This window comes from Pteropus vampyrus, unplaced genomic scaffold, assembly GCF_000151845.1.
Source record: "Pteropus vampyrus isolate Shadow unplaced genomic scaffold, Pvam_2.0 Scaffold9, whole genome shotgun sequence".
NCBI classification, from domain to species: domain Eukaryota; kingdom Metazoa; phylum Chordata; class Mammalia; order Chiroptera; family Pteropodidae; genus Pteropus; species Pteropus vampyrus.
This window is the reverse complement of record NW_011888790.1, coordinates 9197290-9214106: the sequence shown is the minus strand read 5'-3', so window position 1 is coordinate 9214106 and position 16817 is coordinate 9197290. Positions and strand designations below refer to the sequence as shown.

The 16817-nt window shown below is 35.4% G+C and overlaps 1 protein-coding gene and 1 pseudogene across 1 annotated transcript in view; one reads left to right on the top strand and one right to left on the bottom strand.

Moving 5' to 3' along the window:
- Window positions 1-6: 6 nt before the first annotated feature.
- The window catches only part of KCNC2 (potassium voltage-gated channel subfamily C member 2), a 178110-nt gene continuing 161299 nt past the window's right edge, over window positions 7-16817 (top strand). The window contains exon 1 of the mRNA XM_023520927.1: window positions 7-639. Coding sequence (XP_023376695.1) covers window positions 412-639 — 228 coding nt within the window. The 5' untranslated portion in view covers window positions 7-411. The remainder of the gene's footprint in view (window positions 640-16817) is intronic.
- On the bottom strand, window positions 14206-14321 carry LOC111730105 (annotated as a pseudogene).

The following is a 16817-nucleotide window of genomic DNA, read 5'->3' as shown; positions in this document are numbered from 1 at the left end:
CATGAAACCTACCGCAGCACCCTCAAGACCCTGCCTGGGACGCGCCTGGCCCTGCTTGCAGCCTCAGAGCCCCAGGGTGACTGCCTGACTGCGGCGGGCGACAAGCCGCAGCCGTCGTCCCCCTCGCTCTCGCCGTCACCGCGACCGCCCCCACTGTCCCCCGGGCCGGGCGGCTGCTTCGAGGGCGGCGCGGGCAACTGCAGTTCCCACGGCGGTGGCGGCGGCGGCGGTGACCACCCCGGGGGCGGCCGCGAGTTCTTCTTCGACCGGCACCCGGGCGTCTTTGCCTATGTGCTTAACTACTACCGCACCGGCAAGCTGCACTGCCCCGCCGACGTGTGCGGGCCGCTGTTCGAGGAAGAGCTGGCTTTCTGGGGCATCGACGAGACCGACGTGGAGCCCTGCTGCTGGATGACCTACAGGCAGCACCGCGACGCCGAAGAGGCACTTGACATCTTCGAGACCCCCGACCTCATCGGCGGCGACCCTGGCGACGACGAGGACCTGGCGGCTAAGAGGTTGGGCATTGAGGACGCCGGGGGCCTGGGGATGCCCGACGGCAAGTCTGGCCGCTGGAGGAGGCTGCAGCCCCGCATGTGGGCCCTCTTCGAGGACCCCTACTCGTCCAGAGCCGCCAGGGTAAGGCCAGAATCGCCCCCTTCCCTGCTGCTCCAACTTCTCCCAACTCCTTCCCCAACTTGCTGTTTTCCATCAAGGGCCTTTGGGGTGGGGGACAGGAGAGAGGGGAGAGGAGAGCAGGGCTCCCTAACGTGAGATTAGAGGCTCATCCAGTGCAAAGTAAACTCAGGGACTCTGGCCCCCATCCTCCCGCCCCTCTTGACCTCCCTCCTGGTCTTAACTCAAACGCAGGTTTACTTTAGCAGATGGGACCTAAAGGACGAATGTCGACTTCTCTCAGCAAGTCTGTGTGGAACCTTGTCCTGAAATTGGTATCTCGCTTCATCTTGATTTTTTTTTCTTTGTTGACTCTTTCGTTCCAACTTTTCCCTTAGCTCCCGTGTCTCTTCGGGCTTTCAAGTCATCATCCTTTGACATTTTCAGTAAGGCCTGACACTCCTTTACATCTGACTCATCCAGAGCAGTGGCTCCAACAAGGGGTCTAATCTGAGGACAGAGGCAGGGGAAATGGAATCTATGGACGTGGCTGGCCTATGGGAAAGGGTGTGTCAAAGGGTTCATTTTATGAAGAAAATCTATATGTTGTTTTGGGCCTGCTCTTTCCAAGGGAGAAAAATGCTGGGATTACTTGTACCAGTGAGTTGACCAGAGAGCCCACCTGCACATTGAATTTTGGAGGCTGGTGTCTTTTTCACCTTTTTTTTATAGGTTGAAAGTGAATTAGTCACTTTGGTGATTGAAGTTTCATTCGATTTTCTAAATCTGGGTTATTTAGATTCTAACAAACTGTATTTTACTGTTTAGATTGTGATCCTCATCCTTAATTTTTCTTTTCAGTTTCTAAGCTTGAGTGACAGCTTAAATTTAGTCCTTGATATTCCCAATTGATTCTTCAAAATCCCATGAAGGGAGTATAAAAGTAACCAATAATGGTTTCTCTAGTTTAAAGGAAACAAAAGACATATAAATAACCAAAAATTATGTAGTATGTGAATGATTTTTAATTATATGTGAGAACAGAATACTGTATTTAGTTAAATCTTTAAGATTACACATGTCTGCTTTGCTTCTGAGACCCAGAAAAGATACCCCCTAGGCACAATGAGATTTCTTCTCACAGCTTCACTTTGACTCCATTCTCAGTATTGTCTTTGCTTGTTAGAAGTCTTTACATCTGAGATATTGTGTAGCTGTCTGTCTACTAACTTGTCAGACGATGTGCTTCTGATAGTACTTTAGAAGTCTGAGGGTATATTTTGTTTTCAGTGTGAAATAGAATATGAAGGAGATAATTTAAAGCGTCGCTACCCTACTGGATCCAGTATTTAAATGAATACATAAATTCTAGTATGTCCACATTCTCATATTTGAATATACAGTTCATAACTTCAACTCTGAAATCTTCCTTTTAAGACAATTCTATAAATTTGCCAAGAGTTGGTATTCCGAAAATAAAATCATAAAAACCAAATAACTGCATATTTATTTAAATTAAATCTCAGACTTATGACCATTACAACTGTGGTTTTTTTGGATTCCAACTGAATGCCAGCTCCAGTGCTCTTTCCACTTGGTGGTTAAAAAGATAATCTGAGTTTGTTTTCAGACTCATCATGTGACTTTTTTCCCCCCAGATAATGTGCTATAAAAAAGAATGTTTTATTATCTTTCCTCGTTATAATATAATACATTTTACTGTAGGACAGATTGCATAGCAAAAACTTTAATAAGAAAGTGTTCAGTTTTTATTATTGCTATGGAAATTTATTCAATTGATTATTGGTCAAAGGGCAGACCATTAACTTGAAAATAGTTTTTTAAAAATCTTACTAAGATTTCACTATATCGATATTAAGTATTCGGCCTACAACCATTTTAGATGAGGAAAGAACACAGGTTAGAGATTAACACAAGATCAAAGAGCCATTAGCCGCAGAATCAGCCGAGAATCATAGATATAGAAATGTCTTTAAATTCACCTTGTGAAGATCCTTTATTTTGTAGATGAGGAGAATGAAGACTGCAGATGTTAAGTGATGGCCAAGGTCACACAGCAAGTTAAGAGCAGAGCCAAAATTATGCTGGAGGTCTCATGACATCCTTCTCAGGCCCTTTCTACCACAACCACTGATTGTAACTGACTGGTTTGTGAAATCTCTGTAAATTGTGCTGCTCTTGAGAGTTAATGCAACCTAAGATATTCACTAACATTCTAATTTTGCGAGGTCATCTGTGACTTTTTTAATATATGTATTTCAGGACTTTGGCTGGTAGAATTTTCACCCTGAACCATCCAACATTAGAGTAAAAATATGGGATTGAAATTAACTTCTTTAAACGAACACTGTTTGAACTTCCCATTTTTTGTTGACCTTGATAGGTAATGTTATGCTTTCTTTCAGATTGGCTTATATTTATGGGACTTTTCTTTAGAGAAATCCCTTTTTCAAATTACTGGGTTTACCTAAAAAAAAAAAAAAAGGTAATCAATCAGAAGTCACCATTTTATTTAAATGTGATTTAGTGCTTTTATATGAACACTTTTAGTTCAAATGATGGTCTGACAATATTGTCTGACTAGGTTGGTAAATAGAATTCCATTGAAAGATTGCTGAATGAAATTATATTTTGCATGGAAATGATTCTAGGAGACATAAAGCTATTATCAAGTGGTTTGCTTCAACTATGGTCTTACTGCCTGCCATAAGTCTCATTCTTGATAGAAGTTAAGTATTTAACTTTTGTAAACACTCTTTTTTATTAGTTCATCTTTTATTAATATATTTGAACAATTTAACTGTCTGAATTCCTTTTTCAATTTGTTATACCTGTTTCATCATTTTTATCCTAAATTGAGGATATTGGTTCAGTTATATAATAGATGTGCTTTATTTCTAATTTTTATGATCTGAACTGGCAGATTGAAACAACAGTGATAGCAACTGGATAATTAATTGAATTTTACAGCATTATCTTTTTGCCTTTGTTTTGATTGACATTTCACCCTCTATTGTTTTTAATTTATGATGTAAATACATATTTGAGAAGTCTAAATTTTCCTGTTAATTTGATAAATAAGTTTATATTTTATACTTATGAATTCTTATCCTTAAGAATAGTATTCAAAAATAGAAATTTATAAAATTCAAAAATAAGTTGTCATGGAAACCTGTCGTGGAGAAAATGAGATCAGGAAAGAAAAGGAGAGATTATTCTGTTGATGCCATTGAGTGATATTTACAAATAGTGAAAAGCAAGGATGCGTAGATGTACTGTGAAAATGTTATGCATAGTGGATTTTCAATTGAATATCTAAGTTTTAGAAAGAAATGAAGCTTTTATGTACTTTCCTCTGAAGACATTATATCATAGGTAAGTGGACAAGAACCAGGAAGAAATTCTTTGATAGAACTTCTGAATTTGTTAGAAGTTAAAAAAAATAGTATAAAGGCAAAATATTAGAATCAAAATATTTTAAATAATTTCTTCCCAATATTAAAGAGCTGAAAGCAGTTATAAGTTTCTCTTTCTTCTTTTCACTTATTTTTGGGGGGAGGAGAGAGACATTTAAATTAGTTTCTGTTTTAGAGTGTGGCTCTTCCTTGGCAACGTGATCTTTGATTACCTGATAGACCATTTTTTCACTTTAAAAGGACGGTTTAGAAAAGAAAACCAAAAGTAGAACTGCCATGGAATCACACTGAAGATGTTGTTTTTTTACTGTGGGTCTAGATCATTTCGTGTATGTTCTCTTTTATCTAGTATACCATTATGTGCAGATCATCTTGTATACATGGATTCTGATAGTGAATCTATCATTTTTTAAATCATGAAAATATTCACTTTAAATTGTTTTATTTCTAGAACTTTAGTCTTTAAAACTACTAAAATTTAAATTTTGATATCTAGATTTCAATTCAGAATTGCACATATTTAATTTACTCTTTATGGGCCATTTTCTTCTCTTCCTCAAACCACAAAACAAGAAGGAAATGATCTAAGTAATTAGTGGCTAGCTGTAAATGTAACATTTAGTTAAAAAAATGTAATAAGGTGAGAACAATTTGAGTCATATATTAAGATAAAAGAATGTATTTCTTGTTTTATAAGTATTGCCCCAGTTAAAAGAATTAATGGTTAAATATATCTTGTTCATAAAATGTTGTCAATTATTAAAATTTTTAGAACATTTATTTATTCATTGAGTATTGATTATGCAGTCACTCCAGACCAGAAACTGGAAATGCAGGGAGAAGATATAGTTCTTTGCTTTAATAAGTTCAGCACTCAGTTAAAATAAAAAATTTCTTAAAGACATTATCTATTAGAGTTTAAAAAATTCAAAAAAATAAACAATTCTAGTCATATTAAAGATAAGTTTTCCTTAAAAAAAGCTCACATGGAAATATTGCCTGATGCATGCAGGAAACATTCCATTTAGAAATGACGATGTTAAGGTATTATTAGTCTTCATTTTATTATGAAAGTGTTAGACTGTTTCGATCTTGATTGTTCTTATTTCGAAGTGACTTACAGACGTTCTCTTTGCTATATTATTGGAAAATGTGATGAAGGCTATACTTATACAAAACAACTGGATTTGGGGGGATGTGGTCAGGTGTCTTCATGCCTTTCATATCAATTAAAAGTCATGATCAACCATATAACAATGTAAATCCAGCCTTCAGACCCTTGAAAAGAATCTGCTGTAATAGTCTGGTGTGTTCGCATTTGCCATATAAGCACCTAAGTGTCTGACCTTTCCAGGCCACTAAGCTTATAGTTCACAAATATATTTAACTTTGTGCTTATATTCTGAGCATCGGATAGGATCAGAGAGTACTTAATTCTATAATCATTAAAAGAAACAAATGACTTCAATAATCAATTGTATTTTCAGTGGTATATTTGATCACAAACTAGATAACCTGATCCATTGCTGGGCACTAGGTATACCAAAGGTGAATGCCATTGGACAGATAAAGTCTGATTTTATTTTTTTCTGTAATATTTTGCTCAGAGCTCATTTTGCAAACTCGAGTTGACAAAACTCAATGAGAGTCAAGGAAATTTTTCTTCTATGTCAAGAAGCATATTTTCAAAGCAACTGAAAACAAGGAAATATGAAAGTTTACATAAAAATGCAGGCCAGCTTTTTCCATTCGAAAATGTATATCATTGCCATTTTTTTTTTCTACTACAAATGAAGTAAATGCAGTTTTCAGGTCTCATATATTTTTGAACTTCTGAGTCGTATATCATTTTTATTATGGCAACCTTTAAAAATATGTCTAAGTGAAATAGTAAAGGACACTAAAAGACTGTTAAAAGATAAACATAGATCTCCAGAAGGAAATACATAGTGGCAACGTAGTCTAAATAATGACCATCAATGTAGTATATAAACTTAATTTAATTCTTCTTGAAGTACAAAGGGCTTTTCTTTTTAGAAGAGCAGTGAATTTTTTTTTTTTTGTTTGACAGAATAGCACTGCTTTTTGCTTCTCTTATAGGTTGAAAGGTGGTGATTAATTTTAATGCTGTGTAGTCAATATTTTCACAGAAAGTGATTAAAATGTGGGTGTTGGGAGGAGAAGAGATCAGGAGTAGAGACTATGTGGCAACAGCATTGGAAAAATGCTTGGATTGGGATCCATGAGACCTATGCTCTAATCCTGATGTCACCACTGGCTGTGTGACCTTGGAGAAGTCATTTCATTTTTCTGAGCCTTGATTTCCTTTGACTTATTCTTAAAAAAAAAAAAAAAAAAGGGATGACACATTGAATTAGATGGTATCCAAACTTCTTTCCAGCTCTACCATTTTGAGGTTTGGAAGAAAAACGAGGATACTTATTGCTACAGGTCCCTGGGGTTAGGGTGGTGCAGGAACATGTGTGCACCCATTTTAACTGTACTCTAAAGACTATCACATTGATAAGATAAGCTAGCATCAATTTTTTTTGTTTGGTTTTTTTTTTTTTGCATTTATAACTTTCTGCCCTTTTTTCCCCCTACAGCTGTTGGGTAGCTGCTGCTCTTGTTACCATAGAAACAGGTTAGCTCCTAGCTTCCTGTTTCCATTGAAAACAGCTTTCTCTCAACAACATATTGATTTCAGGAAATCTTTTGCTGTGGTTCTGTCATGAAACCCATAAAGATGATCGGCTCTGTCGTTCTTAAGTCTAAGATTCAGTGCAGGTGTAAATCCATCCACCTATAAGGATAACTGATTAGATAATTTCATTTTTATTTCCATTTGAAAAGTGCCTTGTCAAAGACACCATCTTTTCCCCCTTCCCCTATCTTGTACAGAAAGGAAAATTTTATTCACTTGAGGATTTACAGATATGCTTGACACATTTAAGTATTTACAAAATAGTGTCAAATTATTCAGTTCTGATCTCTTTCATAAACCATTCTATTAGAATTGGCATAGAGAATAGTATGCTTTCTAGCACAGTTCATACATTTATGTTTTAATGTACTCATTAATGAATAATATTTTGAGATAAATATATGTATGTATTATGTAGTGCTCCACATTTCTCTTTTGAGAAAATAGTTTTTCTATTTCAGGATATAGATATTTACATAAAAAGGAGATATATTCACTGTCATAACATAGATAGATACTCAGGGAATATGTTTATAAAATTTTTATATGGATGAGAAATGGAAGAGACATGTAGGAATACGGCTTAAAGTTTTGATTGAGAACATTAGTGTGTGTGTGTGTACATGCACGTGTATTATATATATCCAAAATATGTATGCTTCGAATAGGATTGGTGACTAATATAGATGACAGACTTCTGGTGTTCACGAGACTTAGAATTGGAAGAAAACTGGCCATCAGCTGCCAAAATTACCTCATTTTACAGAGAAGACAGCTGCCTTGTTCATAGCTATGGCTAGTTAGTGACAGCAGCAGGACTAGAATTTAGGTCTGATTTTTGTCACTCTTCCCATTCAATGTTGATTGCCTAGTCTGGACCGTGTTTAACACTAGATGCACAAATATTAGCTCATGGGAAGCAGCGAGCATGTTAGGAATAGTTAGGTTAAGGTTTGCCCTTTTCTAGGTCCTATTGTTCAACAATAGCAGGAAATTGAAACTTTATTTCCAGATCCCTCTCCAGATGCAGCCTTCTATTGATGCTTTTCCTACCAGTTCTACATCTTACTGTTCTACCACCTTTAAAACCTCAAAACGAACTCACCTATGCACTTAACCTCCTATTTTTTTCCTTCAGCTCACAGTCTCCATGAGAAGATCTACAGAAGCTTTAGCTCTCAAACCAAGCCATGTATATTAGGCTTCAGGAGAGATTTAGATAATTAAGAAATAATGTCTATATCCACCTTTATTCTTGTGTGTGCGTGTGTCTTTTGTAATGTGTTTTTCTACTCTTGTTTGTTGAATTATTGTCCTTGGAATTTTTTAATACAACCCTGGTTCAACCTATTGGTGATGGTTAATGTGTTTTGCAGAGCATTGTCTTCTCACATGTAATTAAGCTGATTGGGTGGGTTTACACAGGAATAACATGAATTAAAGCAGCGAAAGGTGTTTGGAGCTGTTGTTAAGATCTGCAAATGAATTTGGATGTTGTCGTGAGTTCAGTAAATACAGGACAGAAAAACTTTTCCTTAAATCATTCTTTAATGGGTAGTTAGCCAAAGTTGGTGTTTACTGTACTGCGATGGAATGTAAAGCAACATTATAATTTTGGGAGTGTCTGAGAGGATACATTTTACAGGAATCAAACAGAAGAACTTGGGCCAAAATGTTGCTGGTAATATCAGAGAAAAAATATTTTGTAATTGCTACAGTCACTTGACTGATCTCTTCTTTCGAAAGTTGATAATGGTAAGGACATCTGTGCAATCTGACATTTCCTCAGTGTCCCATGTGTTAAGAAAATCCTATGCAGACATAGGATTTTGAAGACCCTGGTGGATTTGCTGTCAAATCTTAGAGCTTTGCCATTCTTTATGTATCTGACAACATTGTTGACATCTTTAAAAATTGTAGCAAAGGTCAAGATAGTCATTCTTGACAGGTGTTCTCTGATTTAGTGTCATCAATGAAAGGTATTTTCCTTTGAGTTGTCTCTATGGAGAGAGTCCTGGAGATGAAAATATGTCTTTTCGCCATAGACATTCTCTTAAATGTTGCTCATAATTTTTAAGTTGTTAACTAAATAATAAAATGAAAATACATTTCTTATAAAATTAGGTAATTTTAAATAATATTGTCAATATATCCAAACAATATTATTAATTCTAAATTTTAGACATGATTATGAATTTGTTTAAGTAAAAACTATTCGGACCAATATAAAGTTATTTGTTGAGTAAGTTAGGTTTAATGAAAGGACAGACATTGTTTAGAACTTAGGTAAAATTTGTGTCTATGTTTGCAAATTGTACAACAGAAATTCAGATATGAGGTTGCTTATTTTGATATTTTCATATTTATTGATTTAGAATAAAATCCTGTTTCCTAAAAGTAAATATTGTATAATAATTATATTGGAAAAAATAGCAAGGTACTCCTATCAAGAATAAGTGTCCTCACTATTTTGACATATTAATTTCAATAAAATGAATAAAATTGATATTTAAAAGACAGAACAATACAGGTATTACAGTTTGATTTATCATTTAAATTGTTCTGCTTCTCTAGGGGTGAACAATAAGAATACAATTATGAAAATTATTAAAATGTTCTTGAATAGAAAATCGACAGAATAGAGCCTTAACTGGCTCTTTTCTGTGCAAACAGAATCTGAAGTAGCAGGTAGTCTTTCATTTATTTATTTTTTAAAGCTATTGGAACTTTATTATCAGGCTTGAGTGACCCTTTGCCATCATATAAAATGATTAGTGGGTTCACCAAGTTGAACAGTTATATTTGTATCATGATGGATAAACATTGCTTCCTAGTTTCATAATGGTGTTGACTATGCTGTGATATTTAGAGTACAATGTTAGAGATACAGAATTCAAGCAAATTAATGAAATCAAACATTTTAATGTACCAAGAGGATTCAATGACATTTAAATTTATTAGTCTTTGAGCAAAAACAGAGTTAAGTGCCTCTATTTTTACTGTGAATCCAGTGCTCAATTTTCAGTTGTAACATGTGCATGCTATCAGCTCCTCAGTTCTTTTTAATTTACTGATGGTTTCCAAAATCTGTTCATTTTTCTATTTATGTATCAATCATTGATTTACTTCATCTCTGATTTCTCTATCTTAGATGGTGTCTAGATACCATTTGTTTTCTAGAAGCAAGTGTAGTTGTCAGAATACTTAGTGCTTCAGTGCTAGATTTATCAACAACCTTTTGTGTTTCCTCTACCGAGGCTTGTACTGACTGATGCATGTTGTCGCTAGGCATTGGAATATTTTTCTCTTAGCTAAATAAAATAGAAGAGAATTAACTTCGAAGAATAAAGATTTTAAATGCTTTTGAATTCCTCAGCTGACAATTATCGAGCTTTAACTATTGGCCAGGACTAGATTAGTATTGAGAATGCAAGAAGGGTTAAAATTTGGCATTTACAAACTTCAAGATACTTGTGTTCTGTTGGAAAAGAAAAACTGTATGTCTGTAGTTACAATATAATGCATTAAACATTATAATAGAGATATTGGCATGGTGCGGAAACACAGACTAGGACCCACTTTCCTTTACACGATGGTATTTTAGTTACCCTCCTAAAAGATAAGTGTTTTCTAGCAATCAAGGGGAAGGTCAGCAGAGTAGTGTGGCAAATATGGAGGCTTGACAGAGAATCTCATGCCATATGATATGTGGTAAAATGGACCAGAAGGCAGGAGAACACGCTTGAAAGGTAGGGAGAGTTGAAACTGGGAACAAAGAGACCTCTGAGTTTATAAATGAGATTTCCTGATGAGTTGTAAGATGCTCAGTCCAAGGCAGGACTGAATACTCTTATTTCAGTTAATTCTAAATAGTAGTTATGAAACTTAGATTTGCCTAAGAATAACATGAGATGATCACTAAAATTTTGAATTCCCAGGTCTCACTCCAGAGATTCTGATTCAGTAGGATTTGGATAAGATTCAGATCAGGCGAACATCTTTAGGGCTGTAGTTGGCTACTGGCTCAGTACATTCTAGTGCTCTAATGTGGCTGCTCCAAAAGCAAATACAATTTAACAATGAATCAGGAGAATGATCATGTTTAGACCAATATTTCCCAAAATGAGTTTTATAGATTTGCAGTTCTTCAAAATGTTAAGAATGTGTTGTACCTTGAAAAGGTTCCATGGGCAGATGAATATGGAAACTAGTTTAAAATAAAATTAACTAGGTTTTTATTTTTAAAATTTATTTATTATTTTTTTAACTACAGATTTTTTTAAGGTCAAAGAGTGGAAAGACTGCCTAATTGCCTGACGGTTGGTTTTGAGGTGGGACTGGATTAATGAGAAGGTCTGGACTCAGTGGACTGAGTTTGAATTCTGACTCTTCCACTTGCTTGTATAACTTGCATTAACTTGCTTTTTTAATCCTCCCTCTTTTCATCTGAACTGGGGCAGTAATAATGTTATCTGATTTAAAGAATTGTTATGAGGATGCACTGAACATATTTGTGAGAAGACTCTAGCATAGCGCCTGGTTCTATAACATCGGTTTTATCATCATCATCTCTTAGGACAAACATTAGTTATTTTGGAGGGTAGTGTAGATGCAATAGGCCACCTTAAGGAAGCTTTCTGGCATTTAGAAATGTTCATAAAAAATAAGTTGTCTTTCCCTGAGATTTTTTTTTTTTATGTGGATACTGGATAACTGTCTGTAAAATTGTAAATATTCTATCCCTCGTGAATAAATAGTGGTTAATTAGAACAATATCTAATATGTATATATTACATATGAGGTGTTTTGCAAGTGGCAAGGTAATGGCATATTTTCTGCATTTGAGAAGTTTGTGGTCTCCTGGAAGAGAACAACAAAGAGAAATGATAGTGTAATGTCATGAGGTCTCCAATAGAAATAAGCACAGGATGCTTTGGAGGATAACATAGTCTTTCCAAGGTTGGATGAAACTTTCTGGGGGACATATGTCACTGTTGGTACCAGAGAATGAAGAGGAGGTAGCCAGATATTTTAGACAGAGGGGAAAGCCAAAACAAAGTTCTAAACAGAAAAGACACTGTGCAAGAAAAGGCCTGTGCAAGACACTGCAAGTAATTCAGTATAGCTCCAGCACCGTGTAAGGGATGGGGAGATGTGGCAGGAGACAGAAGCTGAGATTGGAATGAAGGCTTGGTAAGCTTGGCTCAGAAGGTCTGGTCTTCACCTGGTAGTAATGGGGAGCTTTTGAAGGATTTTCAGTGGAACGATGACATGCAGATTCGTAATTTGGAATATCATTCTGAATCTTTTTTTTAACTCAAATAAGGAATTAGGCTGGGGAAGATGAGTGCAGGTTTGTCAGGAGGGCTACAGTTTATCATGTGTTGACCTTAAAAATCAAAGTCAGTTATTTTACCAGCAAAAATGAGTATTCAGGAACAGCAAATAATTGCAATTCAAGACAAGCAAGCTGTAGCAAAAGCCATGGGCAAGTCCAACAAACAAGAGAGAGCATTATTTTATGGAGAAAAAGGAGAAAGTTGGGAGGAAAAAGCGAGAGTTCAGGGAGCTAATGGCTTCTCATCAGCTGAGTTGCTGGGGTACTTGATTTCTTGTAGGAGACGCAATGTACATCTTTTCTTGTTGGGCTTATAATTAATGAGTCTTTCCTCTTTTGGTCTGTAATTGACAATTCCTCCTGTAATTGATACTGAGTATGAGAGCTCCTCCCTCTGGCCTCCCAACTCCATTTTAGTGAGGTTTCCCATTATTAATTTTCACACATGTTAGAAACACTGATGGCCAGAGTGATGAAGTAAAATGGACATTGTTACATAGTTAAAGTAGAATTACTGGTTGATTAGGTATGCGCAGTGAATGAAGCAGAAAGAGAAATCGAGAATGTTCTTCTTGTTTCTGTTTCCACACGAGACAAGAAAACCTTTATGATTCTTTTTTAACTCAAGATTCAGTGGTTCTATGATTTGAGTATCTAGTTTATTAGTATTCTTTTATGGGGTTTGACACTATCATATTTTATATTATGTTTTGTGATTTGTTTTTACATTTCACAACTAATTACTGGTTGATAGCTATTTCATAGATTTTACGGTTGCGAAATTAGATGCAAATTATCCCCCTTAAAATTTTGGTTACAGTAATTCAGCTTTATAAAAAAGTGATGAGGGATAAGAAGTCATCTCTACAAGAAATTTCTGCTTTGCATTGCTATTATATTGGTTTAAAGCCCAAGAAAATAATATTAATTTTTGTGTAATTTCTGTGAAATGGAACGGACCATTCAGTGTAGTAGTTTGTATAGACTCCAAAGCTAGAAACTTAAATCGACTGTAGATTTAAAAAAATCCCATAAGTTTCTATGGCTCTACATACTCATTGGAAAATTGCTTTAAATAAATATGTATTTCCTTTAGATAAAAATGCAGGAAGGAGCAAAGGTAGTGATGAAGGAAACCAAAAATGAAAACAGGTACCTTAGGAGTTAAACTGAGAAGGAGATGGTGATTTCGGATCCAAAGTGGAGTAATTCCTTCTAAATCATAAATCTACCATGTCATTTTCTTGCTTAAAATCCCTTTATCTCTTTCCTTTGGCTACACATTAAGATCCTTTCCTTAGCCTGGATCCTCAGAATCTGTCCATGACCTATTATCCTAATAATACCTCTTATAAATCTACTAGTAAAATACTGCTGAAGTCAGACCACGTGTTTTGTCATATGAAAGATGTGTTCACATTATCGTGCATTTGCATACACTGTTGTCATAGCCTGGAATACTTTCTCCTTCTGCATTTAATAGGCTGATTCAATCATCTTTCAATATTGTATATAATTATCAAGTCTTACTTGACACCTTCTATACTCTCTCAAAAGTAGGTTCTCCTTGAGTTTCCATATCACTTTGTAAACACAGTATTATAGCATCTAACTGAGTGTATTAGTTTCCCAGAGATGCCATAGCAAATTACTACAAACTTGATGTCTTGAAACAACCAGAAATTTATTCTCTTATAGCACTGATATCCAGGTGTTAGCAGGATTGGTTTCTTCTGTAGATTCTGAGAGAGAATCTGTCCTATGGCTCTCTCCTAGCTTCTGGTGGTTGCTGGCAATCTTTGGTGTTCCTTGGCTTGTAAGTGCATCACTCCAATCTCTGCCTCTATTTTCACAGACTGATCTTTCCTGAGTGTCTTTCTGTCTCAGTTTTCTCTTCTTATAAAGACAACAATTGTTGGATTATAGCCCATAATAATCCAGTATGACCACATTCTGAGATGCGAGGTGGACATGAATTTTGGGGAGATACTCTTCAACCCAGTACACTGACTTTTCTATTTTGGCAACATGTTTGTAATAGCCGATAAATCTTTTATTTTCTTTCTCTCTCTTTTTTAAAAATTATTTACTTATTTATTTTTTATTATTTATGCCTATAGCACCTGGTCTTCCTGAGTGGTCTCCCATCCAAGTACTAACCAGGCCTGACCCTGCTTAGCTTCCGAGATCAGACATTGGGCTTGTTCAGGGTGGCATGGCCATAGACCATGAACCATGGCTCCACTGGGGCATGAAATCAGGGCCTTCTGCATGTAAAGCAGATGTGTTAACCGCTACACTATGGAACCACGTCCGCTCTCTCTCTCTCTTTTTTTTAACATCAGTGTGCTCTCATTTAATATATATAGAGTCTTCATGTATCTTTCTGAAGATACTAGTTAGACAATTGTAAAATTCTATTTCATTTCTGGTATTAATGCTAGTTCCTCAATGGATTTTTTCCCCTATTCTTTTACCTTTGTTCTTTTTTTTTAATACTGTTGATTTTCTTCAAATATCTTTTCCTTTGAAAGAGGATGGGGGTGATTATAGTGTTATGTGTGTAAATAGGCGAGATCATGCAGACACAGGATTCTCTTCAGGGTGGGTGGGTAGGAGAGAGTGGGTGAACTAGGAACTCTCTCAAGGTCTAAGAAAGGAAGCTTCATTTGGAGACAGGACTTTGGTGTATTTCAAATAATGAAGAGTAAGCTTCCCCTTTTTTTTTATTGCACCTTGAGGAAATCTGAGGTACTAAGAAGTTTGTTGTACTTAACTTTATCACACCAACACACTTTTTGATTCTCTACTCAATTTAGCATGGTGTTCTTTCTGGCTGTATCCTGAAGGCAAATTCTGTAGGAGGTGGGGGGAACTCTAAGTGGTTGTCCCACAGCCAGCTCCTTGTCTTAGTGCCTGCTGCCTCTAAGTTTGAGGTTCTTCTGGGTTCTGGATCTCATTGGGAAGTACTGGACCTACTCCAAGAAATGCTCACTCCTGCACTTATATTAAATTTCATTTTCCTCTTCTCCTCAAATTGCATCTCCGTTAGTCTACTCCTGTTTGCTTTATATCATAGTATTTCTGGTTCAATGATAATGTTTCCTGTTTGACATGCTCGTGATTTTTTTCCCCACAATTTTAATGAGATTTGCCTAAAGAGATGAATTTTACTATCTTCCACCAGAATTTGACTATATGTGTATAGGCTTCTTGTCCATACTAGTTTTGAACTTGCGCATAGGAACACCATTTTATTCTTCTTGTTGGTCTCTAGATATATGAACAGTGTCTGGTAGTTTTCTCAGTAGGTTTTTATCATCATTTGAATAATTTCATCAGTTTCCTTATCTACAAGAATGTATTCTTCTATGATTCTTTCTTACAAAGTCAAGGTTTCTTGTTACCTTCTTTGAACCCACCTTCATCTACTTTTTATCTATTGTGGTCCTCAAATATGTAATCTTAGTGAAGAAATTCAAAGCCCGTTTATTATGTGTGATTTTATCATTGTTATAAGAAGCTTATTAGACTAACATTCAGAATTCTAGAAAATGATCACCTAATTGTGCGAGGTGAACACACAATATAAATATATATATGCCTTACTGTTAAAATGTACAACTGAAACATTGGATTTCATTAACCAATGTCACCATAAAAAAGAAAAAAAAAGAGAAAATGATCACTTGGAGAACAGTGACACTTTAATTTGTCATCTGCCCACTGAGAATGCATTTGTAAGAACATGAACTCTGATGGTTTAGCAGATGTTTGTGGTATTTAAAGTCCCCAAATAAAGTAACAGCATTAAGTTGAAGTAATGCTTACATATTAGTGTGCTTTAATTTTTACACAGGGACATTGCCAGTAGCTCAAATGCCTCGTTCTTATTATGTAGAGAAGCATCTGACTGATGATAATAGATGGCACTGATTGTCCTGTTAATTACATGGAAACAAGGCCTTCACTGAGGAGTGCTGTGTCCTAAGAAAAGATGCTGAAGAATTGATGTTGCAGCAGCAAGGAAATTAGACAAGGAGAGCAGGGGGAAAAAAAAAAAAATCCTCATTTATCACAGTATTGTTATATCTCACTTCATTTAATAAAATAGAAATATCCAAAGGTGAATTTTCCCCCATGATATCTAAAATACACTTTATCAAACCAATACAGTAATGAAGAACAATATATCTAAAACCAATTATGTCCAGATACTCCCTCTGAGCTGTGACAAATAGAAGGACTAAAAAAGACATTTAATGAAATATGTGTACATTAGAGTGGAATGAGAAAAGCCTGCATTTATAGGAATGCAAATTAAAAGAACGAGAAAAGCCTGCATTTATATAAACATACTACATATATTTTAAGGATCAGATAAAACTGTATTGTTTTTAGAACATTGGAGATAGTAAGTAAAATAAAAATTATAAAATACCTTATATTTAAGACAATGATATTAGAACAAGTTTATATTTTTAAGGTGAAGGGTCATTGTATTTTATTTTTAAAATAAAAAGTGTTCTTAAACCATAAAAGTGAATGTTCTTATTATGGAAAATTGAGGAAGCATAGACTATACTGAAGAAGAAAATAACCCTTTTATTCCCTTAAGTCTATTAGAAATTTAGTATAATTATTTTACTTTTATTTCTGTAACATAATTCTAACCATAGAGTATATAGAGTTTTTTTAATCCAATGTTTAATCTTTGTAATCA